The 24,159-nt window shown below is 37.2% G+C and overlaps 2 protein-coding genes and 1 long non-coding RNA gene across 3 annotated transcripts in view; 2 read left to right on the forward strand and 1 right to left on the reverse strand.

The window, feature by feature from the left end:
- LOC133525105 (hemicentin-1-like) overlaps window positions 1-3,823 on the forward strand; it is a 17,018-nt gene extending 13,195 nt beyond the window's left edge. The window contains exons 11-17 of the mRNA XM_061861356.1: window positions 152-442; window positions 539-611; window positions 899-1,107; window positions 1,502-1,673; window positions 2,021-2,115; window positions 2,619-2,778; window positions 3,513-3,823. Coding sequence (XP_061717340.1) covers window positions 152-442; window positions 539-611; window positions 899-1,107; window positions 1,502-1,673; window positions 2,021-2,115; window positions 2,619-2,778; window positions 3,513-3,642 — 1,130 coding nt within the window. The 3' untranslated portion in view covers window positions 3,643-3,823. The remainder of the gene's footprint in view (window positions 1-151; window positions 443-538; window positions 612-898; window positions 1,108-1,501; window positions 1,674-2,020; window positions 2,116-2,618; window positions 2,779-3,512) is intronic.
- LOC133525157 (uncharacterized) overlaps window positions 1-24,159 on the forward strand; it is an 88,328-nt gene that overhangs the window by 36,281 nt on the left and 27,888 nt on the right. The gene's annotated exons all lie outside the window — the stretch shown is intronic.
- On the reverse strand, window positions 3,821-17,420 carry LOC133525106 (hemicentin-1-like). The gene is made up of 6 exons (XM_061861357.1): window positions 16,313-17,420; window positions 14,744-14,970; window positions 13,005-13,127; window positions 12,063-12,152; window positions 7,274-7,399; window positions 3,821-5,738 (listed from the first exon to the last, which is right to left on the reverse strand). The coding sequence occupies exons 1-6, from the start codon at window positions 16,515-16,517 to the stop codon at window positions 5,571-5,573; spliced, it is 939 nt and encodes a 312-aa protein (XP_061717341.1). The 5' UTR covers window positions 16,518-17,420; the 3' UTR covers window positions 3,821-5,570.

Genomic DNA, 24,159 nt, shown 5'->3' on the forward strand with positions numbered 1-24,159 from the left:
ACTTTAAAGAAAATTTTAGATCGTTTATTAAAGGGTCATTTACCTACCATCTTCAAATTATAACACCTAATGTATAATGAGCATGACTGCAATACAATAAAGAATAAAGAAGAATAGTAAAATTATTTTTAAAATGTTGTGTCATTTTTAGATATCACTATAGAATATGAGGCAGAAGGCAAACTGTATTGCGAAGTAAATGCTTATCCTGAAGCAGTAATAAAGTGGTATCACAATGATAAGACTGTAGTATTTACTACAAATGAAGCTGTAGATGATGATTCTACTTTTAATCGTTACGATGAAGTGGAGTATTTTCAAGAGGACAATGCACTGGTTATTAGAAATATGACTTCAAAATATGTTGGAACATATACATGTGATGTAAGAAACGGTGCAAATGCTGTATCATATCCCGTTGAAGTCAAAATTTCTGGTCTTGGTACGTTATTTTTCTACAAACTTTGAGACAAACGCTTGTTAAAATTATCATTTTAATTGATGCTGATTACTGTTAATGATTGTATTTACTTTTCAGAAGTACCTGTGTTAGAAATGTCAGAAACAGAATTGACTACACATCTTGGCGACGAGTTTGAAATCGCTTGCAGGTTTGAATTTATTACCTAAATTTGAATAAATAACGACAGTGTTATTTAAATAAGAAAACAATTCTATAAATGCCTTCTGCAATTCTATTCACCATTTGATTCATTTATTTGTCGTATGGCATTAATACAATTCTTGGTCGCTTTACTTTACAAATAAAATTTAGAATCTTCACCGAATGGCCTGCGTTTTCCTTGAAATTAAAATACTCAAGAGCATTACTAATTCTGTAAAGTATGTAAAAGGTCTCCTATGACAACAAGCTCTTATATAATCACACAATTTTCAGAATATCAAAAGGAAGGCCAAACCCAACCGTAACTTGGAATTTCAAACCCGCGGGCAGTTATGATTTCACAGATTTACCTAAAGATATTGAAATTGAAGAAGAAAAAATTGCCATAGGTGAAGCAAAATCGGAACATAATGGGATTTATAAATGTGAAGCCATCAATGAGCAAGGGAAAGATTCTCGAGAAATAAAGTTGAGAGTTATTTGTAAGTTCCAATCTTCTTTTATGTGGGGTTCTATATCATTTTCACATTATTACAATACTGTTGCTCTTGGGGTATATTTGTCTTTTTAAATACAACAGACATACAAAACAGGCAATAAATTCATGGTATAATTCGATTTTACTGATTGTTGTTATTTTTTTTGTTTGTAAGTTTTTACTTTATTTTATTGCATGTTTGAGCACAAAGCACTATACATGTCCTGGCATGAAAAGGGCTTGCCAGCCTCATATCTTTATCCTATTCAGCCGGCAAGTCCTTATTAACCGGCCTCTGCAATAATTTACTATTATAACGTTTTTAGGCCCAAACAACTTAACAATAACGTACCTCCGTTATTTAACCTGAGTTCTAACTTTATACCTTAACTTTTTAGATGCCCCTAAAATCGAAAACGCAGAAACAACTACACAAGACGTGCTGTTGGGTAAAATGATCACACTTGAGTGTTCCGTGGATGCAGAGCCGAAAGCCGCAGTACGGTGGGAGCGCGCTGACGGCACATACTTTCCTGATGAGAATCATATTCTGGAAGGGAATAGTCTGAAGTAAGTGATATAATCAAAGATAATTTAAATAATGAAATTAAGTCATAAGGGAGATACAATATGAAGTTTCATTGAAGTCTCACTTCAGATAAATTAATTGAATGAGTGAGTATAAAGCAAAGATCGATTAATACCTACCTAACTCTATTAAATTATTTCCCTCTTTTTAAATTGCAAGATCTTTTCAATTTTCAAATTCAATTAGTATAATTGTACATTTAAAACAGGCTTGTACATTTAATTCGTCGAGGTGGTCGAGTTTTAGGTGTGTTATGATATATTTGGACACTTTAGCTGTCACTATCTATTTGATGCTGTCTGTACCCTAGTGTTTGCTTTGTTTGAAGGTTTGAGGCACGTTACAACGACTCGGGCTCCTATCGATGTATTGCAGAAAACGAGGCTGGCATTGCCGAGAAAACCGTTAACGTTAATGTTCTTGGTAAGAATGTGACTGAAATAAATAATGTTAGTTTAGCTGGAATGGTTTGCGAGACAATTTATCAAATAAGACTAAAGACGAATAAAACATATTAATATGTAACTTGTCTCTCTCTTAATATATTTGATTCATTTTTCGTTACCTAACATTTGACCAAAACAGATAAAGACAAAAGCGACCAAGACGAATAAAGGATGACTCACGCTAGACCGGGCCGGGGCTGGGCCGGAGCTTCCGGCGCTTCGTTTTCTATGGAAAACACCACGTGATCACCGATCAACCGTCATAGAAAATGACGTGTCGGACGCCTCGGCCCGTGCCGAGCGTCTAGCGTAAGTCATCCTCAAAGAACGAGCGGCGAATACAAAATGATACGAAATAATAAATACACGAGACACGAATAAGACGAGCGATGATGATACCCTAGATAACACATTTTAGAAAAACTCCTATGAAAGTATGAAACCATTTATATTTCTTTATTCACATAATTTTCATTCCAGTTCCTCCATACATCACTTCAGTGGTGAAGAACGTCAACGTTTGGACCGGTGACTCCTTAACGCTGTCCTGTCGCGTGGAAGAAGCGAATCCACCACCCACTATCACTTGGAAGTTCATAGGGCTGGATAACGTGATGATTTTACTAAATCCTAGCTACAGGTATAGCTAAATCCTATTAAATCCACGATATTACCCAAAGTAGGTACTAATTAGAGAGTTAGATCAAGATGAGTCTGCAATGATTTTGATAGCACGCGCAATGCAAATGTTAGTTATCAAAATCCTTACAGACTTATCTTGGTGGAACTCTAATTACTTTAACGTAATTTAAACCATTTTCATTTGGAACAGAGCTGCATTTTTTGCTCCAACGATTTCGAAACAAAATAAATTCTACCATATTTCGTGTACTAATAATATCAAATTCAACTAACATTTTTTTTTAAATGATGGTCCTGACGACGCAAGAGAAGAGTAGTTTTAGTAGTTTGCCCCAAACGGAGACCAAGCGAACGTACAGCGAGTTGCAAATTTGCATGGACATATTGAGAATGAATTCATTCAAGTGTCAATACAACTTTGCACCAGAATCTATATACACTTTGAGTCCTCTACACCTTAAACTTAATTAGGGGCTTTGTGAGCTGTAAACCTCGCAAGCATAATTTAAAACTGAATCAATGTATCTCTCCGCCATTTAGAAAATTTTCCAAAAATTTAATCGACAATAACTTTTATTGATCATCGAATCAGCTCACAAAATTTCACGAGAATCTGTTGAGAATCGACCCGTAGAGTAGAACATCCGAACCTACGAAAGCAATTAGTAGGAATTATAGTAAGCTATTTTTCCCTAAGATTTGGTCAAAACACCATATATTTTGCTTTTCCAGAAATGAATCCATATTTTTGTCGGAGTACGTTATAAGAAGAGCGTCAAGAGCGCAATCCGGGAAGTACATTTGCTACGCAAATAATAGCGTAGGTTTTGATGTCGTCGAAGTAGCTGTCAATGTAAAATAAACTATATAGAATATTTATGATGATTATACCGTAATCGTTTTATGCGTTACTCTTACACTTAAGGATGACTCGTCAGATCGACTTTTTAGTAAGTAACGATCACGATGACGTGCTATAAAAGCACTAAATCTTAGGTCCTCTTTAGAATTAAGACATGAATAAAATACATATATTGTAATAATTATGGTTTTTTATTTATTTAACGCACATCTTATAGTAAAAATGTGCTACCTTTTATCATAAATTACAATTGAATTAGGGCCTGTTTCACAATGTCCAAGTAAAGTCTGGATAGCTAATTAACACATAAATTAACTGCCAGATAAAACTTTCTGCAAAACTTAGCACTATAACTACCAGTGAAGCTTATTTGAAGATTGTTAAACGCCAATTTTGACTTTATTCGTCAGATAAGTGGCAAGTAGCTTATTCAGGACTTTACTTGGACATTGTCAATAAGGCCCTTAAGGTTAAGGTACCTACTTATTCGTCAGATAAGTGGCAAGTAGCTTATTAAGGACTTTACTTGGATATTGTGAAAAAGGCCCTTAAGGTACAGTATCAGCATATTATGTTTTTATTTATAATTAAGTACAAGTAGTTTCTTTTTATGTGCATAATTGTCAAAACTTCATATTAGTAAGTGATAATTGTAACTTAGTCAACAACAATGGAAAGTAACCAAATTGATAAACATGCAATACAAAAAAATATTTGCATTCAATGAAAACTTATCTGGGTTACGCGAAAATTCTATGTTAATAAATAAATATAATTACTTTAGTATTTAAATGACTTTTTAAAATGTAAATGACACACCAACCAACCGTTTATTATTTTTTAACACTTTTGTTTACCACTTAACCCATTTTTACGCAATCAAGGTCATGTTTAAACTAGTTTTCCGATGACACAGACGGATTTCATTGGTGGAAGGGCCGATGTCACCTCATCAAGTTGCCGTCAAGTATACCGTCAATAAAACCTATAGTTAAAAAATAATTTACAGTACATATGGGGCTACTTTATAGCACTAGTGCGAGAAGTAGCATATTACGTTACTGTGTCGAACATTTAAAGGGCCATATGTACTGTAAAACGTTGTACGATACATGTGCGAATAGGTAATTCGCAACTCGTGTCGATTTGAAACACTCCCTTCGGTCGTGTTTTAATTTATCGCCACTCGTTTCGAATTTCCTATTTTTCGCACTTGTATCGTAATGTACTATTACAATAATATTACAAATTAAATAGTGACATTAAACTAACAAAACTACTTATAAGTATATATTATAATACTCGCTTATTCAGTTTAGTGGATGTTTAAAATTAATTTTCATGATCACTGGCCTTCTTTTGATTCAAACAATCACATTCTTGTAGTATACAAAATAAAAGGTCAATAAACCTAATAGTGTGTTCTTGTGACTAGTTATTTTTGTAGTTTAACTCGTTTTCGCTTTCTGTAGGGTATAATAAAAAAGAAGGTAAAAAGCATCTGTCGACTTTCCCCATAACAGCATGCTATACGACGTTAGCGAAAGAAACTGTGCAAAATAAAATCTAGGTATCTCGAAATATCCTACGATGCCTGTAATACAAGCCCAACTTAATCGTATCTTACTGCTACTACCTACTAATTAATGATTCAGCGACCCCAATGAGTGTTGGCCTCCGACACGAGTACACGCCAGTTGTCTCGACCCTGTCACCCACTCCGACCCTGAATCTCCCGCCAGACATCAGCTTGGTGATCACGCAAGTCCACTTCAACAGCATTGCCCCAGCGACATTTGGGCTGTCCGTTTAGCTTCCGAGCTCCGCCCTACTAAGCGTCCCAAGTATGCCATTTTTAGGGCCGCGATCATCTTAATTCTTCTTCTTTATCTTCGGAGGCGGTGGGCTTTTGTCTCGCCGATAATATCTTATCTTAAATAGTGATATCCATAACGCCGTGGTTTGCGATTTGTATCGTGCAGATCGTCCTTAACTGGCTGCACTGGGATGTGCCCGAAGACCGCCAAGTGACCGTTGTTTCTGCTTTTCGCCTTGACAGTGATTTCGCCGTTGGCCAAATGCTCCAATTTCAGCGCCTGTAAAGGAATGTTAATATACTTTTCTCAAACTTGCTATGAAATGATGACATGACTTACGTCAAATTAGGTCCGGAAATACTACATATCAGGTGCGATGAGTGAAGATGATATGTAAAGGAATTTCATACTGCCTTACACACCTAGGACTGTAAAGCAACCTTCTTTTGTTTTTTAACGTCATATTGTGACACAACGTCTTGCATCGTCATCATCGTCATCGTCGGCATTCAACCATCAACAAATATAGGTACGGTACGGTGATCTGTTGTGCATATTCGTTGCTTAGCAACGGCGGTGGCCCATCGCGCCGGCGCGCGTAGTTACGCGCGTAAGGCACCGCTGGTAGAGTGGCGAGCCGAGTAGTTGGCCACAAAACAAATTGACTACATTTTTTTGTTTTAATTGCAAGTTTGAGAAAAGCACTATACAAATCTCGGCGAGAAACGGGGTTGCCGGCCGCGTATCTCTATCCGCGTATGTATATCTACTTGGCCTGCAACCCTACGTTTCCCGGCCTCTATAGTAATGTACTATATCATACATGCTTATTGGTGATTATGATATTACTTATATTCTGTATCTTTAGGTTTTTAAATAAAAGTAAACAAACAATTTGTACATTTTCAATACCTTAAGATACATAATATGAGTATAATATACCGTTAACATATTAACATTGCCTTTGTTGGCTTTTCCCATTATTTTGAATGAAACCAAGTCAGTTTTTTAGTAGATACATGTTTAACTTATCATGAATAGATAGGCAAGAATGGTACGAACTTAGACATGCGATTTGCTATAATAGTTAGGTAATATTGTCGAAAAAAATCCATGTCGACTGGAAAATCGTATTAATTTTTGGCAACCGTTTTTTACCTACTTTGACCCCGCTGAATCCGAATTTGCCGGTTGCTCGATCGAAATCTTGACCGGAAGTGAGATATTCAAAATGGCGGCCAATAATACCCTAGATAATGAGTTCCTTGTATGGAGGCTCACATTTTTTAAATATATTTCACAAGACGCATTTTTACACCAAAAAAGTTTTACCGTGCGCACATAGATTAAATGTCCCAATAAGCGATAACTGGCTAAAATATTGAATAAACTATTGAATATAATATAAAATTAAAGCCCTTCCATTACGTTTTGAGGCATAACTACTGCCTCACTACTGGGATTTAGTATTTCGATGCGACGCTGTCGACAATTTTTTTTTAAATCTTTAATAGGCTGTATATTTTGAACCATTTTAGGTAGGAACTCCAAATATTCAGAGAATATGTAATATTATGATTGTTATCCATTGCAATAATTATTATAATAAAATATACTTATCAAAAAAATCTGGGTCTCCTTAAAAGGAAAACGCTATGTAGCGTAATATTGGCCGTCATCTTGAATATCTCACTTCCGGTCAAGATCTCGATCGGGTAACCAGCAAATTCATAGATTTAAATTTTTAAAGTCTAGACTATAACTCTTTTTGTCTTATTTTATTTATACTGCTTTCAAAATTAAAAATAAAATACCTTGAGATTATCCGTCCAGGCCACGTAATTTCCAATACTACTGCCTTTTTCGTCGAATACTCTCAGCTCAACATCTTGTCCCGACGCAGAAACCAACACATAATCGTTGGATTCGCGTTTGTTGAACTGAAAATGAAAATCAAATCAATTTAAGTTTTAATATAGAATGTACGTACATGTCCTAAAGTTGACGTTCAGTACTACCTAGTGTAAATTTATTCGATGGCGTAACGTGACGTAAGTCTCATTTTGTATGAGATTTTGAGTTTCCAAAAAGTTCCGCTTGGCGCGCTGTTTCTAAATCCCAAACAAAATGAGACTTAACGCAAACGCGTACGTCATGTTTCGCTATCGAATAAATTTACACTAGGGGTACAGATGTTAACTGCAGCGACATTACTGTTGCGACATTACAGCTGTACCTGTGAATTTCCTTAATAAAATTTGCTGACAACTTGAGCAAGTTTATCAAAGGCACCATGTCTGCTTTGTGTATATAGTTTTAGCATTTTTACTGTATGCAATAACGTGTATGTACTTTTAGTATTTTTACTGTATTTGTTTTATTTGTCAGGTTTTTATTATGTATTTGTATTTGGGGAGTAAGGGGAGAATGGACTTAACATCTTTTCCGACCCAATTGTCAATCTCACTTGCACGCGCCGGATGGCGGTGGCGCGGCGTATAGGTACCGTGTCGTGGTGCTCTCTGCTAGACAACGGACGAGGCTCTGGCGACCGAGCCATGGTAATATAACCACACACCTGGTTAGGAAACTAGCTAGAAGAGGCAACAGCGGCCTTGGAGTAAAAATAACTTCTAAAAAGCCTGATGCAGAAGGCAAGAGGAACCAACGGCATTATAGTCCCAAGAAAGTCATAATATTTGTATTTGAATTCTAAATTTGTTGAAAAATGTGCCTATTCTATATTTACCGCGTATGTGTGAAATAATCGTCATTTAAATTGAAATTGAATGTCATAATTTCAGCGCCCGTGTCAAGATGCAGTTGCCATGCGAGTGAACGATGTTATCACGAAAATGACAGATACAGCGGCGATATGAACGCCGCTGCACTAGTATCGCAACACATATGGAATAATATACAGGGTGTCCCAAAAAGGACACGCCATAGCGACACTGGAGGTAGACCAGCCTGAGAGGGTTCCAACCAACCTAACATGACCCTAGTAAAAGTTGCACCGTTTTCAAGTTATTGGCAATTTAACGTTTTTCGTGAATTTTGACCGTTTTCAGCATTGTTAGGCTCAGTGTGCACTTATAAAGCCCTTAAAATAAGTTTTTTTTATGTGTACGGCACCATGAATAGTTAATTAGGATAATAAAAGAGATATTTCATCGATAACCTACGTGAAATGTAAAAAAAACAAGGGCTTGATCTAAAGTTTTATTCGCAGCGAAACATCAATTTCAACTTTGACCACCTGCCGTGAAAAAAAACTACTTAAAAGGTAACAAACAAATAACGGTATAATATTAAGCATTTTATGCAGATTCTAAAATGGTATAAAACATGCACCTTTCTGCCATAAAATAATGAGTTATTATAATCTTTCGAATGCCTCATAAAGCTAAGTTGGACTAGGGAATCTGCAATCCAATGACGCGCAATTCATCTTGGATTCTTATTGGCTTTGAGTGCAAGTTCTCAAATGGTTAAAAGAGTGAGACAACATGAGATGCACTCGCTCTATCTTGCTCTTTTTATCTCAACTTTGTCACACGGTCAACTGCTACCTGGGATTATCGTAGGGCTTATCTCTTTGAAGACAAAAGTGTAAGCTTTTGTTTGTACAATTGTGTCATCCATATCTAATAAGCATTCCGGAATGCGTAAGCTGTTATGATATCATTGCTACTAAGTAAGGATATCATGAAGTAAGAAAGGTTCGAAAAAAATTTAATACAGGTTGAAGTTTCATTGATTTATTTATTTTTTACAACAGGTGCTCAAATTGTTTTCCACCGACTCGTATGCACGCTTGGCAGCGTCTTCTGAAATTTCTTGTTAATTTCCTTAAGTTAATTTCGGATATGTCTCGTGCTGCCTGAAATACACGTCGCCGTAGTTCGTCTTGGGACCTTATTGGCTCGGAGTAGACCTTGTCTTTTAAGCATCCCCAATAAAAAAAAATCCAATGGATTTAGGTCCGGCGAACGCGGTGGCCATAATACTGGTCCTAATCGGCCGATCCATCTTCTTGGGAATGTCTGCGAGAGATGGTCGCGAACATCGCGAGCGAAATGTGCTGGGCAGCCATCTTGCTGGTACCACATCCTCTGTCTCAGTGCGAGCGGTGTGTCTTCAAGTAAAACTGGCAGATCGTTTTGCAAGAACTGCAGGTAATTTCTCCCATTTAAAATAGCTGGCAACTCGACCGGTCCTATTATTTGGCCATTAAATATTCCCGTCCACAAATTAATTTTAAATTGATGTTGGGACCGGTCTTCTCTCCCTTCGTGTGGGTTTTCAATTTGCCAGCTATGAATATTGTGGAGATTGAGATACCCATCTCTTCTACTCGTGGATTCGTCGCTCCACATCACTTCATTAAAAAAGTTTTCATTTTCTTCCAGTTTTTGAAGCATTTGTTATTTATGACGTTTTAAAATTCTCTGTGCTGAGGATTTATTTACGCCGATACGACGTTCAATATTTCTTAGAGAAATTTCTCGCTCTCTTTGTACCATATTTAAAACCACGTCGTCGTCAATAGTCCGGGGCCTTCCTTCAGCGTAAGCCTGTCCTGGCCTTCTGCCATTTCGATATGCATTCACAACTCTTAAAATGATTTCATGATTCGTGGCATGACGATTGGCATACCTTTGATTGTACAATCTTGCAGCCGATCTGGCGTTGTATGAGACAATTCCTCTGTTAGAGACACGCCTAGTTTCTCCATAGATCATGTGCATGTCACTGTACTCACGATCGGTGTAGTTGTGATCTGCCATTGTGATGGAGAGGTTCCAAAAAGCAATAATCAGTGTCCGTGAGCGGTGCCAAGTTGTCGTTTCAGTCCCACAAACATACCAAGTCAAAAAGAAATCAGAGTCCAGATGAAAGCCAAGTAGATTTGTTTAGGACCACGAATACACAGCAGCAAAGATAACACAACAATTGCACGAAACCCATGGTAACGAACTAATCAGGATTAGGATTCCTAAATACTTACTAGAGATAAGGATGACTAGTGGCTATCCCTCCTCCTTCTGTTTTTAAAGAGATAATCCGTAGGATAATCCCAGGTAGCAGTTGACCGTGTGACAAAGTTGAGATAAAAAGAGCGAGATAGAGCGAGTGCATTTCATGTTGTCTCACTCTCTTAACCATTTGAGAACTTGCACTCAAAGCCAATAAGAATCCAAGATGAATTAGGTACGCGTCATTGGAGGCAGCTCGAAACATATCCAAAAAGGATTGCAGATTCCCTAGGCCAACTTAACTTTATGAGGCATTCGAAAGATGATAATAACTCATTATTTTATGGCAGAAATGTGCATGTTTTATACCATTTTAGAATCTGCATAAAATGCTTAATATTATAGCGTTATTTTTTTGTTACCTTTTAAGTAGTTTTTTTTCACGGCAGGTGGTCAAAGTTGAAATTGATGATTCGCTGCGAATAAAACTTTAGATCAAGCCCTTGTTTTTTTTACATTTCACGTAGGTTATCGATGAAATATCTCTTTTATTATCCTAATTAACTATTCATGGTGCCGTACACATAAAAAAAACTTATTTTAAGGGCTTTATAAGTGCACACTGAGCCTAACAATGCTGAAAACGGTCAAAATTCACGAAAAACGTTAAATTGTCAATAACTTGAAAACGGTGCAACTTTTACTAGGGTCATGTTAGGTTGGTTGGAACCCTCTCAGGCTGGTCTACCTCCAGTGTCGCTATGGCGTGTCCTTTTTGGGACACCCTGTATACTAATCTATCTATGCAGCTGCTGTTGACATCCGAATGTCACCATGACGTGAATGACAGGTACTTCGTCATTCATTCGTACCAACGGGTATCATTTTATTTCAATCATTCCACTGTCAATATAGTCTGTCAAGCCATTTCCGTCAGTAGAAAAAAAGGGCTAAATGTAAAAAAATGTAAGCCCGAAGGGTTATCGTCCCATAGAAAATTTGAATTTCGCGCCTTTTTTACAAGCTTTTTTATTTAATTTGCCCTGTTAGTATGTATGGGATAAAATCTTGCAAGTTAAATTTGACCCACTTCTCGGTTTCCGATGAAGCTGAAAATTGGCTTACATATGTAAGTCGGGTGACAATGCAATATTATGGTACCATCAAGCTGATCTGATGACGGAGACAGGAGGTAGCCATAGGAACTCTATGATCAAACAACGCAACCTAATTGTGTTTGGGTTTTTAGAATTGTCTCGATGAATATTACCAAAAATGAATTTGTTGCCAAAAACTGATCTACTAACAAAGTTGTTTGACATACTCTATATTCTATTACTTAAATACAATATTATTAGGTAACTACTGATTTTTTCATAATATCAGCCGAAAGAAGAAGGATATATCCAGAACTACCACCACTATCTTTCTTCAGTCTCAGTTTATAAAAGGCTTGTCCTCGTAAGTTGTAAAAGCTCTTTGCCTCTTTTTCTGACAAACATACTTGTTGGAAAGGGACAAACGGCGGTTGCACGTCATAAGCTCAAAACGAGACCCAAATAGTTGATAAAACTGTTTGAGGTGGTGATATTTCTTATGCAATATAACTTTGAAGTCTACTTACTTTTATCTCTATTCTTTGTGATGAAGGTAGTAATGTAGACTTTATAACATTCTTGGCAACTTTTATGCTCTCTCTTATGTACTGGAAGGTCTGAAAAACAGTTTAGAATAATAATAAATAATAAATAAATAAATAAATAAATATTATAGGACATTATTACACAAATTGACTAAGTCCCACAGTAAGCTCAATAAGGCTTGTGTTGAGGGTACTTAGACAACGATATATATAATATATAAATATTTATAAATACTTAAATAAATAGAAAACACCCATGACTCAAGAACAAATATCCTTGCTCATCACACAAATACATGCCCTTACCAGGATTTGAACCCGGGACCATCAGCTTCGTAGGCAGGGTCACTACCGACTAGGCCAAACCGGTCGTCAAACCGGTTTAGAAAAAATTATACATGCAAAGATGCTGTTTCAGAGGTTTTTTTTAACTTAAATGTAATTTAGAGTAAGGTAAAATAGGAACTTTAATTCACAAAAACGACAAAAACTTTGTTTTTGTTCATTTGGTTTTATTGAAAGATAGAGTCTAACATTCTGTCGGACTCGAAATACGAATTTAATGAAATTGTCACAATATATTAATGCAGGATGATTCAAGAGACGTGAGCAGGATCAATCCTGCGTATTCAGTAAGTTATAAGCAACTGTTTCGTACCAGTATTTGTGAGATTAACGTAAATTTAATTTTGACTGTTCAAAATTTATTTTAAGTACGACATTCATGGTTACTCTCTTTATTTCATCCATAACAAATATCAAATCTATAAAAGGCTAATTAATAATAAAAATAATAATAATTTCGGGGTTGGCTCCATAGTCCAAGTTGTTCAGTATGACCCATATATTTACCTCTCAGCGTATGGTCAAACAACAATTTCGCCCTGTATAATTCGATTAAAGTGTTTTATATCCAATAAATACCTTATCTAGTTGACTGTTACTTATTCGAATAAGTTCCCCGCCACACTCCACTGTTATGTGGTTATAAATATCATCCATTTGTGAATCTTTCGCTTGGCTATCATCGGTTAGGATGAAAAAGATCTGAAAATTCGTAACAAAACGTTAAGGTTATTTTGTGAGATTAAAGAAAAATGTGATGTGGTTATAAAATAGTTATTTACGATACATTTTTATCACCACTCCTTGCGAATTTCTTATATTCGCACTTGTATCGTAAAAAACTATTTTTTTATCACCACTCGATGCGAATTTCCTATTTTCTGCATTTGTATCGTAATAGTACATTACGATACAAGTGCGAAAAATAGGAAATTCGAAACGAGTGGCGATGAATTAAAACATGACCGAAAGGAGTGTTTTAAATCGACACGAGTTGCGAATTACCTATTCGCACATGTATCGTACAACGTTTTACAGTACATATGGCCCTTTAAATATTCGACACAGTAACGTAATATGCAAATTTTCGCACTAGTGCTATTAAGTAGCACCATATCTACTGTAAATAACTATTTCTTATGTATAAAATTGAGAAAAGCCTTTTTTTATACTACGTCGGTGGCAAACAAGCATACGGCCCGCCTGATCGTAAGCAGTCTCATGTACGCCTATGTCCAGAGGAATTACATGCGCGTTGCCGACCCTAAACACCCTTCCCCCCTCGTTGAGCTCTAGCAACCTTACTCACCGGCAGGAACACAACACTATGAGTAGGGTCTAGAGTTATTTGGCTGCGGTTTTCTGTAAGGTACCTACTTCCCCAGTTGGGCTCTGCTCTAAAGCTGGCAAGGTTTCGTAAAAACTATAGAAACCAGTGGTCTTTTACGAAAAAAATATGGTTTTAATGTAAGAAATAATGAAAATAATATGCAGTTCATAGAAGAAATTATTTGTACCTTCTGTCAATCATTACTGATGTTCTACTTCTTTACATTTTAATCAACCTATTCCGGTTACCAAATAAAATTATACGTCCCTAAAGATAATTATAAACTGGTATTCCAGATTATATCTAAGCGTGTTATAATACCTAATGCTTTTGTATATCTGGCTGCTTGTCCAGCTGTTCTCCTCTACCACAGACCAAATGAATAAGGCATATTATACTCTGCAGATAGCCTTTTTCAACCGAATCTCGTGAAATTTTATGAGATCGATAATTAGATTTTGTCGATTTACTTTTTGGAAGATTTTCTAAATAGATTCCCATGTGGTTTTGCGAAGTAGCCATTAATTTAATATTGAACCTCTAAAGTCAATGCAAAAACGGTAGTAAACATTAAATGCTATATTAAACGCGTAGGCATTTATAAATGAAGCTAACCGTGTACACCTTCGTGGGATGCATCGTAGTACACAAACCCATCGCTGAAAGGCCGCTCCCATACATTTTTTATACTACGTCGTTGGCAAACAAGCATACGACCCTGATAGTAAGCAGTATCCGTAGCCTATTAGGTACGCCAGCAATTCCAGAGTTACATGCTCGTTGCCGACCTTAACACTCCGCATCTTCGTTGAGCTCTGGCAACCTTATTCACCAGCAGGAACACAACACTATGAGTAGGAATGAGGCGAGGGTCCAATTTCAAAATGTATGCCAGTTCATGTGACGTATATGTTCCTATTTTACGTCACGAAGTCACGAAGCGGCATACATTTTTATATTGGTCTAAAGTGAATTTTCAAATTCTCACCTTGCTTTTCTTTCTCTGACACAGTGTTTTTACTTCCTGAAACCTGTCGTAGTCTTTGGGTGAAGAATGTGTAAAAACGTACAGGTACGAGCCAATCTGGCTCTCTTGGAGGCCTTTCACGATACCTGACAGCGCCATCTCTGGGCCGACGTTTTCACTTTTGACGTCGATCAAGTCGAATGCCTTCCTTACTAGTCGAATGTCTTGAGTCATAGTTCTAGTGATCTCTGAAATTTAATAAGGTTCTGTAGAAAAAATGATTTTGTTACAAGCTTTTGTTTACATATGTGGCTTTCCAATTTCCAATAGAGAAGCATTGACATATATATCTAAGGACGGGCCTTACGGGCATTAGGAATGGTGCTAGTTCAGTGGTGTCACTCTCGAATTTGAGCCAATCGTGCAGTCTATCGGAACTATAGTCTGTATCTTTAGGTATTTAAAAAAAGGTAAACAAAATCTACCCTCAAATGGCTCCTTAAGGCAGCTGAGGGTAGATGAAAACATTTACAAGATCAAATAATGTAGGTTTAAAGTCAGGTCGTTCAGTGACAGATCCAGGTGGTTTTGTATTTGGTTGGTTAACCAATAAATATTAAAACTACCCGAAAATATACAAATTATTTGTTTACCTTTTTTTAAATACATAAAGATACAGACTTATAGTTGCGACCAATCGCGCGTGTGATGCGAACTCACCAACCTATCGCATTGCGGCGTTAGACTGCACGATTGGCTCGAATTCGTGTGCGTGGCACCGCTGTACTGGTCCCATTCTCATTGTCCGTAGGCCCGTACTTAGATATATATGTCAATGCAGAGAAGGGTCCTTATGCTCCAGGTGCGTAAGGACCACGCATGCTCCATATGCACATAAGGTCCGTTCTCTGATGGAAAGCCACATAGGTACATTACATGGTTTGATCTGAACTATTTTTTTTTTCTGTTTTATCATGACATTTATAGTCGCATTAAGATATACCCAAATCACTTTACCAGTGCGTACGCACTTTAGTCCGTTGAAAGTCGCCCGATGTTTAGATATTATTGAAAATCCTGGCCGCTTTGATAAGTACGTATCTAATGGCGAGTGTATTTGCATTACTTAACGAGCAAAAATTTTAACCATGTTCCTCAAAAAGTGGTACTGCACGTAACCACGTAAATAACCATTTAGAGAAAAAGTGTTTTACTATTACTTTTTCTTTCAAAATTTACCTGCTTCTAATCCACACACCGAAAAGTTTGTATAATAACAACTTTTTTCATTTTTTGTCAATATTAAGGCAAATAGCTGCCTAGTATTGTCTTATATATGTGCTTTTCCTTAGGCGTATAGTATTTCAGTTATGCTGTGTACAGATGTGTTGTGCAAGTTGCAGAAAGTTGTCAAAATACTCTCGGAAATTTCTGGATTATTTCAACAGGAAATTTCGGATATTTTAGATTCCCACACAAAAATGTGAGAAGTCTTTTTAAGAAAATTATCCATGTGGATATTTTTCCAATTTGGAAATTTCTGATGGCAGTTATGCTTGTTATTCAAAATATTGAAATCCACATACATACCTGGCTCATTAAACGTGATCACTAATATGTCATCAATTAAAACTTCGTTCAGAATCATATTCACCATATCTTTCGCGTATGATTTCACTTTAAACATGTCACCAGCTGAAACCACTGAATTGTCTATTACAAATGCTAAACTGGCCTTTTGCTCGCATGATACTTGAATAGTTAAAAACGTTAACAAAAACAATTTTAGCGACATTTTTGACGATTCGTCGGTCAACTCGGCAATGTCTGAATAAGTTATGTTGATTTAAATGAATGTAACATACCTAAATGGTTAACCCAACTGAATCGCTGACGTTCTTGGACTTACCAGCGCAAGTATCTTCGATAATAAACCTTAATTATACAGCAACAGAGTCATTATGGTAGATTACTCGGTTTAAATATAAGTTGTTTTGAATAGTTGCTCAACTGATAACGGACTCGCGGAACCGATAGGGCCCCATGGTCAAAACCTCAAGACAAATAAACATGAAGCTGACTTACTTTATTTAACAATTGCATAATTGAGTGAGTAATAAAGAAGTTCAGTAAAGACACCTGAGGAGCATTCCACGAAATTTTCTACCGTTGTCCCGTTACAAACGCAAATTTTCTGAAGATTGACAGGTACAAGAGTTTCCTTTTCTGTGACTAATGGTCAGAAATATGCACAGAAAAATAATCGCTTGCTTTAAACGGCGAAAAAAAGTCGCAACACAGGAAATAAAATGCGTCCGTACGAGACCACCCGTGTAATGCTCCATGAAGCGATGTAATTTTGTCAGTATTGATCCTTCTGAGTGGGAAATGCTAGCGGCGAAGCGTCCGGAGTGGAGGCGGTTGGTGCAATTGAAGGTTGACGGTTTCGAGGCGCGAAGAAAAGTAGACCTTAATAATAAGCGAGATGGCTGAAGGCCCGACCACCTACAGCCTTAACCTATAGTTACGTAGACGGAGTATTGTCATGTTCTCGGTGTGGACAAGTACTGCAGACGAAGATTGGTTACCTACTGCAGTCACATTAGGGCGCACGAGCTGGCCGACCAGCTTAGTTCCCGCACCTAGGGAATATAATGCAGTCGCTGTGGTCGAAATCGGCTAGGATAAGAGAGAGAGAGAGAGAATTGACTGAGTGAAGCGAAGGTCTACCAACGTTTCAGCTTAGGTAAAATTGCTTTCGTATGTTTGAATGTTCTTCTCCATATTTCGCATTTCTCAACTGATTGTTGTGAAATTTTGTAAGCACGTTCGCATTATTATCGCCTGTCATCATGCCCGTAACGTAACCAGTAAGTGCGAAAGTGACAGGCATAGTGACAACTGCTGCAACAGTGCTGCCAGCGCAGGTTCAAGAATTAAATAGATTTTTTTGTGGGATTAGTGTTCGGATTTTTCTCAGAACAGCATTGCCCTGAGGGTTCGTGAAGTCTATAGCTTCTAAAGCAACTAGTCATTATAAGATTGTTTTGCGAAAGTTTGTTTTAAATATATTTTTAAAGTTTATTATTTAAATAACTTACAATGTTCTTAAGTAGGTACGTAACAAATTAGGTAAGTTTTGTATTATTATGTAAGCATTATATTGTCTTCGATTGCCGCGATAAGTTACTTATCATATAAAACTATTTCAATGAAAGCGGTAAAAAGTTGGATACGTTGGGACATATATACTTTTTTTTATTCATCAGTTCCATTATCCATTTATAGTTATTTGTTTTACAAGGGGGCAAAGTATAGTAGTTTTACCGCTCGTGATATTATTGATACCTGAGCAAGCGAAAGATTCAAAAATTGAATCACAAGCGTAGTGAGTCGTTTGAAAATTGAAATCTACAGCGTTGCGAGGGTTAAACACATTTTGCCACCGAGTGAAACTACATTTTTCACCACACCACCGTATGGGAAATGCTAACTGTAAAATATCAAACAAAATCAAACCAAATCAAATCCAAATGAACTTTATTACTTATTTATCATTAAAAATCGTCATTTAAAAGTCAATTCTTTCAGCCAACATAAGGAAACAGTCGATGTGGATAAAATGCAACTTTCTCATCAGCTTGATTGAACAATAAATTATATTTATTTACGAAACAAGTGCGGAAAGTAGAAAATGCGCAAACGAGTGGCGATAAATTAAAACACGACCAAAGAGAACCAGTTTTGTACAACTAGTTGGCGTCCAAATGAGTTGGGATTATTGGGATTAGTCTGGCTTCCTCAGGATGTTTTCCTTCATGGAAAACATAATTGGGATTAGTCTGGCTTCCTCGGGATGTTTTTCTTCATGGAAAACATTATTGGGATTAGTCTAGCTTCCTCGGGATGTTTTCCTTCATGGAAAACATTATTGGGATTAGTCTAGCTTCCTCGGGATGTTTTCCTTCATGGAAAACATTATTGGGATTAGTCTAGCTTCCTCAGGATGTTTTCTTTCCTGGAAAAAATTATTAGGATTAGTCCGGCTTCCTCACGATGTCTTCCTTCACCGAAAACACACACATACTTAAATGTGGGATTACCACGTACGACGTTCTAATAATTCTGAGACATTGCCGTAGATAAGAATGTGTTATCGTAGGGTCAAGTATCAACTTAAACGTAGTTAATGTTAACCGGGACGACCTTGAATAGATATCCATACTAATATTATTAGTAGATTGTGTATTAAGGGCGCTAAACAAGAATTTACGAAAAAGCTCCACTTGCTCTTATTTCTTTTATATTAAAATTTCTAGCAACGAATCTAGTACTAAACATAGATATGTTACCTCCTTGAATGTTCCTAATAAATTTCATGTTATTTTAGAATGTTGATTTATAACGAAAGCGTAACTTCTAGAATCTCCTGTTAGTCCCAAGCGCCTATACGCTTAGGTAATAGATAAATTGTACATTACTATAGAGGCCGGAAAATGAAGGGTTGCAGACCAAGTAGATATAAAGGATGACTCACGCTAGACCTGGCCGGGCCCGGGCCACGGCGTCCGATAGTTTATTTTCTATGACGATTGATCGGTGATCACGTGGTGATTTCCATAGAAAGTGTAGCGCCGGAAGCTCCGGATCGACCCCTACTCGGTCTAGCGTGAGTAATCCTTAACCCTGTTTCTCGCCGAGATTTGTATAAGTACCTAGTGTTTTTCTCAATCTTCTTCTTCTTCTTCTCCCGAGCCTATTTCCCATGTCTCTTGGGGTCGGCCCTCCTAGTCCTAAGACGCCATTCTGGGCGTTTTTGTGCAATTTCGGGTTTTAAATCCGTCGTCTTCATGTCCTTGGAAATGGTTCCCATCCAGGTCGTCGGACGGCGACCTGGACCTCTTTTTGGTTCTTCGATTTCCATGACGACCCTTGTCATGTGCTCTTTATTTCGCCTCATGACATGACGGTACCATCGTAGGCGATTTTCCTGGAGTTTGTCAGTGATACACGCTACTTTAACAGTTCCCCTTATGTGCTCGTTCCTGACTCTATCTTTGAGCGTTACACCGCCAGACCACCTTAGCATCTTCATTTCTGTGACATGGAGTTTTTGTTCGTCAGATTTTCGCGTGGCCCAGCATTCGGATCCATACATTAAAGCTGGTCTTACTGCTCTCTTATATATGTTTCCTTTGACTTCTATAGGCATCTTTACGTCACACAGAACTCCTGTTAAAGATCTCCACTTTAACCAAGCAGTCGCTTTGCGGTTTTCGATATCTTTGTCAATGGAGGCTGTAGATGTTAGGACAGATCCTAGATATTTAAAGTGATCAACTTGCTTTAATGGAGTGTGGTCAAGGTATGGTTGCTGCATCGCATTGGTAGGTGATACTTTTCCGGAAAAGTTGCAGTACATATATTCAGTTTTGCTTCGACTTACTCGTAACCCTCTGCGCTCCAGTGCTGTGCACCATACCGTTAAGTCGGTTTGGATTTCTGGCAATGTTTCTGCTATGAGAACTATGTCATCAGCATATAAAAGAGACCAGGGAGCAGGTTTTTGAAGGTCTTCAGTGACATAGTTCATGACTATGTTAAAGAGCAGCGGGCTAAGAGTAGAGCCCTGATGGACCCCTACATTCAACTCAAATTCTGGGCCAATACCAGCCGGACAGAGAGTTCTGGTCTTGATACTGTAGTACATGTCCTTAAGAATTTTGATGTAGTGTTCAGGAACTAGTTGTACTCGTAACGCTTGCCATATTAGCTCTCTTGGGACACGATCGAATGCCTTTTCGAGATCTATAAAGACTAGATGGAGGTCCTTTTTCAGCCCCTTGTATTTCTCAAGAAGGATTCGAACAGTATGGATAGCGTCTATCGTGCCTACTCCACTAGTGAAGCCGCATTGATTTGATGTAACTGTAGTTAGTTTTAATAATCGTTTAGCAATTACGCTCTCCCAGATCTTTAACACGTGTGAGGTTAGCTTGATGGCACGATAATTTCCACATTCAGCTACATCCCCCTTACCTTTATAGAATGGAACTAGATTACTTTGTCTCCAGCCATCAGGCATTTTCCCGTGAGTAAGCACAAGATTGAAAAGATTAGTTAACCATGACAAACCTGCGTTACCAGTCATTTTTAGGAGGTCTGATGGTATTTCGTCAGGGCCCGTTGCTTTGCCATTTTTCATTTTAGTGAGCGCAGCTTTCACTTCTTCTTGTGTTATCGATTCTATTGCGCCATGTACTGAAGGCACGCTTGGCATAGGTTCTTGTGGGAACTCTTCGTTTAATAAGTTGTTGTAGTATTCGTGCCATCGGTCGTTTATATCTTTATCGGAAGTCAGCAGTGATCCTGTGGAGTCTCTTATGTATTTGTTATGTTTGATATCTTTAGTTTGTGTGTTCCTAAATTTTGCAATTTTAAATATTTCTTTATCTGAGCCTGCTTTTTCGAATTTGCTGTACTCGTTCTCTTTGGCTGCAGCTCGTGAGCATGCCACCATCCTTTTGGCAAGTTTCTTAGCTTTAATATATCTTTGGTGGTCACACTCGTCTTTTGAAGTGTTTTTCTCAATCTTGCAAAAAAAAGAAAAAAAATGTAGTCAAGTTGTTTTATTGGTAGGTTTACACAGCTTAAAACAAATAACGAGTCTAATACTATTTGACGGTTGAATACCAAGACGTTGTGTCACAATTTGACGTTTAAAAACAAAAGAAGGTTGCTCTACAGGCATAGGTGTGTAAGCCTGTATGAAATTCCTTTACATATCATCTTCACTCATCGCACCTGATACGTAGTTTTCCGGACCTAATTAGAAGTAAGTCATGTTAACATCATTGCAAGTTTAAGAAAAGATAGATTATGATCAGGGCTCGAACAAATCATGCCGATGACGTTAGGATGATTGCAGTATTTTTATTTTTCATAGGTGTTTCTCAGAGCGTTGCAACCGCTGACAGTCTTCTGTTTATGTCGAAGTTCCCCAAGATTGGTATACCATTTTTGGTTACGGTAAACTAGTACCTTTCTTATTTAAATCAAAACAAAACGAACCCACCGATCTTCTAGAACTTCATCATAAATGTGGGCAGGGGACTGTCAGCGGTTGAAGCGCTGTGAGAAACGCCCATGGAATGAGCACTCTTAAGTTTGGTTATACCTCTATGCTTACAGTAACAAGTTTCCTGAGATTATTTTTATTCAAGACATCACCCTGTCACCTAAATTCCATGGAATTATTTACGACTAGACGAAAACCCAGCTTTGCTCGGGTAAAATAATAACTCTGGCACACTCAGTTAGTCAGTAGAAAAATGCGGCTATAAAATGTAGGCGTGAAGGGTTGTCCTCCCATAGAAAATTTTATTTACCGCGCCTTACTTTATACATCATTTGCATACAGTGACATACATAGTCATTCTTTAAAAAAAGTTTGTGCATCTACAGGGGGCCAACCAACATGCTGTCGCAAACGTATTCACAATTTCCGAACGCACCCGTCGCTGTCATTTTCCAAATTTAATATGGCCTACCTTCCGTCATGTGTTTGTCATTAAATAAACACTTTTAAATGCAAAATACGCGATAATCCGAATTTTGCCAATATATGTAGTCGATTCAAAAATCTTATTTTTTAACGCTCTTTCATTTGAGTATAATTTCATTCGGGTCTACCGTTAACCTCGACGGAATTATTAATATAGATTATTTTGTTAGTTAGTGCGACATGTCACTGATGTCACACGGTAGTTTAAATACAAACATCATGTGTTCGAGCCCTGATTATGATTATAGCCGCGGCCCGTGTGAATCTTGTTACTCCCAAGCGCCTAGGTTTTTGGTAAAGACTGCAAAGTCAACTGTTGCTGTTGCTATACTTGTGAGCGAAGGTGTTTTACAGGATAGCGCATGCAGTTTAAAATATTTGTTTAATTCCTCAAGTTCTGAAAGCGAGTCGTTGTTCTTCTAAAAAGTGTGCAGAAAATTATACAGAAACGTATGAGCACTGTACTTTTTAAGTACGTTTTTTTAGTTTTTTTACGATAAACAATCAACATTTTGGTTTTCATTAGATTTGTCGTAAACTTTCCATCCTGATCATTAATTCCCCGTTCCATAAAGAACGATATTTTTTCCTAAATTGTTAATTGAAAGTACCCTCAAGAAATACTACTGAAGTTTATACTTAGCCGTGTTTTTTTAATGCACATTTTACTTTCCACGTATTCGAAACGAAAAGTAGTGTTTAACTCGGATGAGAGGCACCATCTTATGCCTAGGTTAACAATCTTCTAATCCTTAACTGGCATTCTTTCAAGCTCCTTTCAAGTATTTATTTTCTATTAAAACATAAAAGTGTAATATATAAGTACATATTAATTTACATGAGTTCAAAAAGATGATCAATTTCTTTTTCTACTACTAGACAGTAAGCCGCTTGAGTGTATAGACTGCATCAAAAATATATTGACATTCAAAATGCCCAAATTTATCACAACACACCTTGTTACTACAGGATTAAGAGGATAGGCCACGGCCGCCCCGAAACCGCCTTATCATACAAACGTAGTAACGTTTTCTTCTCTGGATATAATAGTTATTTGTGTCCCAAGGGAGGAAAAGTAGGAAATTGCGTGCCGCGTGTAAAATTGTTACCCGAAGGCGAAGGTGGAAAACACGCGGGATGGAATGTCCTGCGTTTCCTCCCGTGGTGCGCATACTATTTTTTTGCTCGACGGATGCGGAAAGCGGCAACTTTGGAGCAAAGTTGATGCTTTCCGCCCGGAGGGCAGAAAAAATTATTAAAAATATTTTGATATAGTTTGTTATATACCAACCGCATCAAAGAGAATTTGAAATAGAGGTCAAAGTAAACTTTGTAGCCACCGTAAATTTACTGCCATCTTTCGACAAATTATTTAAATTTTTAGAACGCCATTTGACTTTCTCCATTTCAAATTCTCTTTGACCACAGCTATGCTTCTATATTTTTTTTAGAATCTTTAGTTATTATAAAAGTTAGGAGATATTTAAAAAATGTATGAAATCTGTTTTTCGCTCGTAATTTTTACACAACTATACACTTCTTTGCTATCAATGACGACCAGTTTGGCCTAGTAGATAGTGACCCTGCTTACGAAGCTGATGGTCCCGGGTTCAAATCCTGGTAAGGGCATTTATTCGTGTGATGAGCATGGATAGTTGTTCCTGAGTCATGGGTGTTTTCTATGTATTTAAGTATTTATACATATTTATATATTATATATATCGTTGTCTAAGTACCCTCAACCCAAGTCTTATTGAGCTTACTGTAATACTTAGTCAATTTGTGTAATAATGTCCTATAATAGTTATTTATATTTATTTATTTATTAATGAGGTCTAACGTGTGATTAGTAAGACATTTAATCCCAAAGAAA

This window comes from Cydia pomonella, chromosome 14 (assembly GCF_033807575.1).
Source record: "Cydia pomonella isolate Wapato2018A chromosome 14, ilCydPomo1, whole genome shotgun sequence".
Taxonomy (NCBI): domain Eukaryota; kingdom Metazoa; phylum Arthropoda; class Insecta; order Lepidoptera; family Tortricidae; genus Cydia; species Cydia pomonella.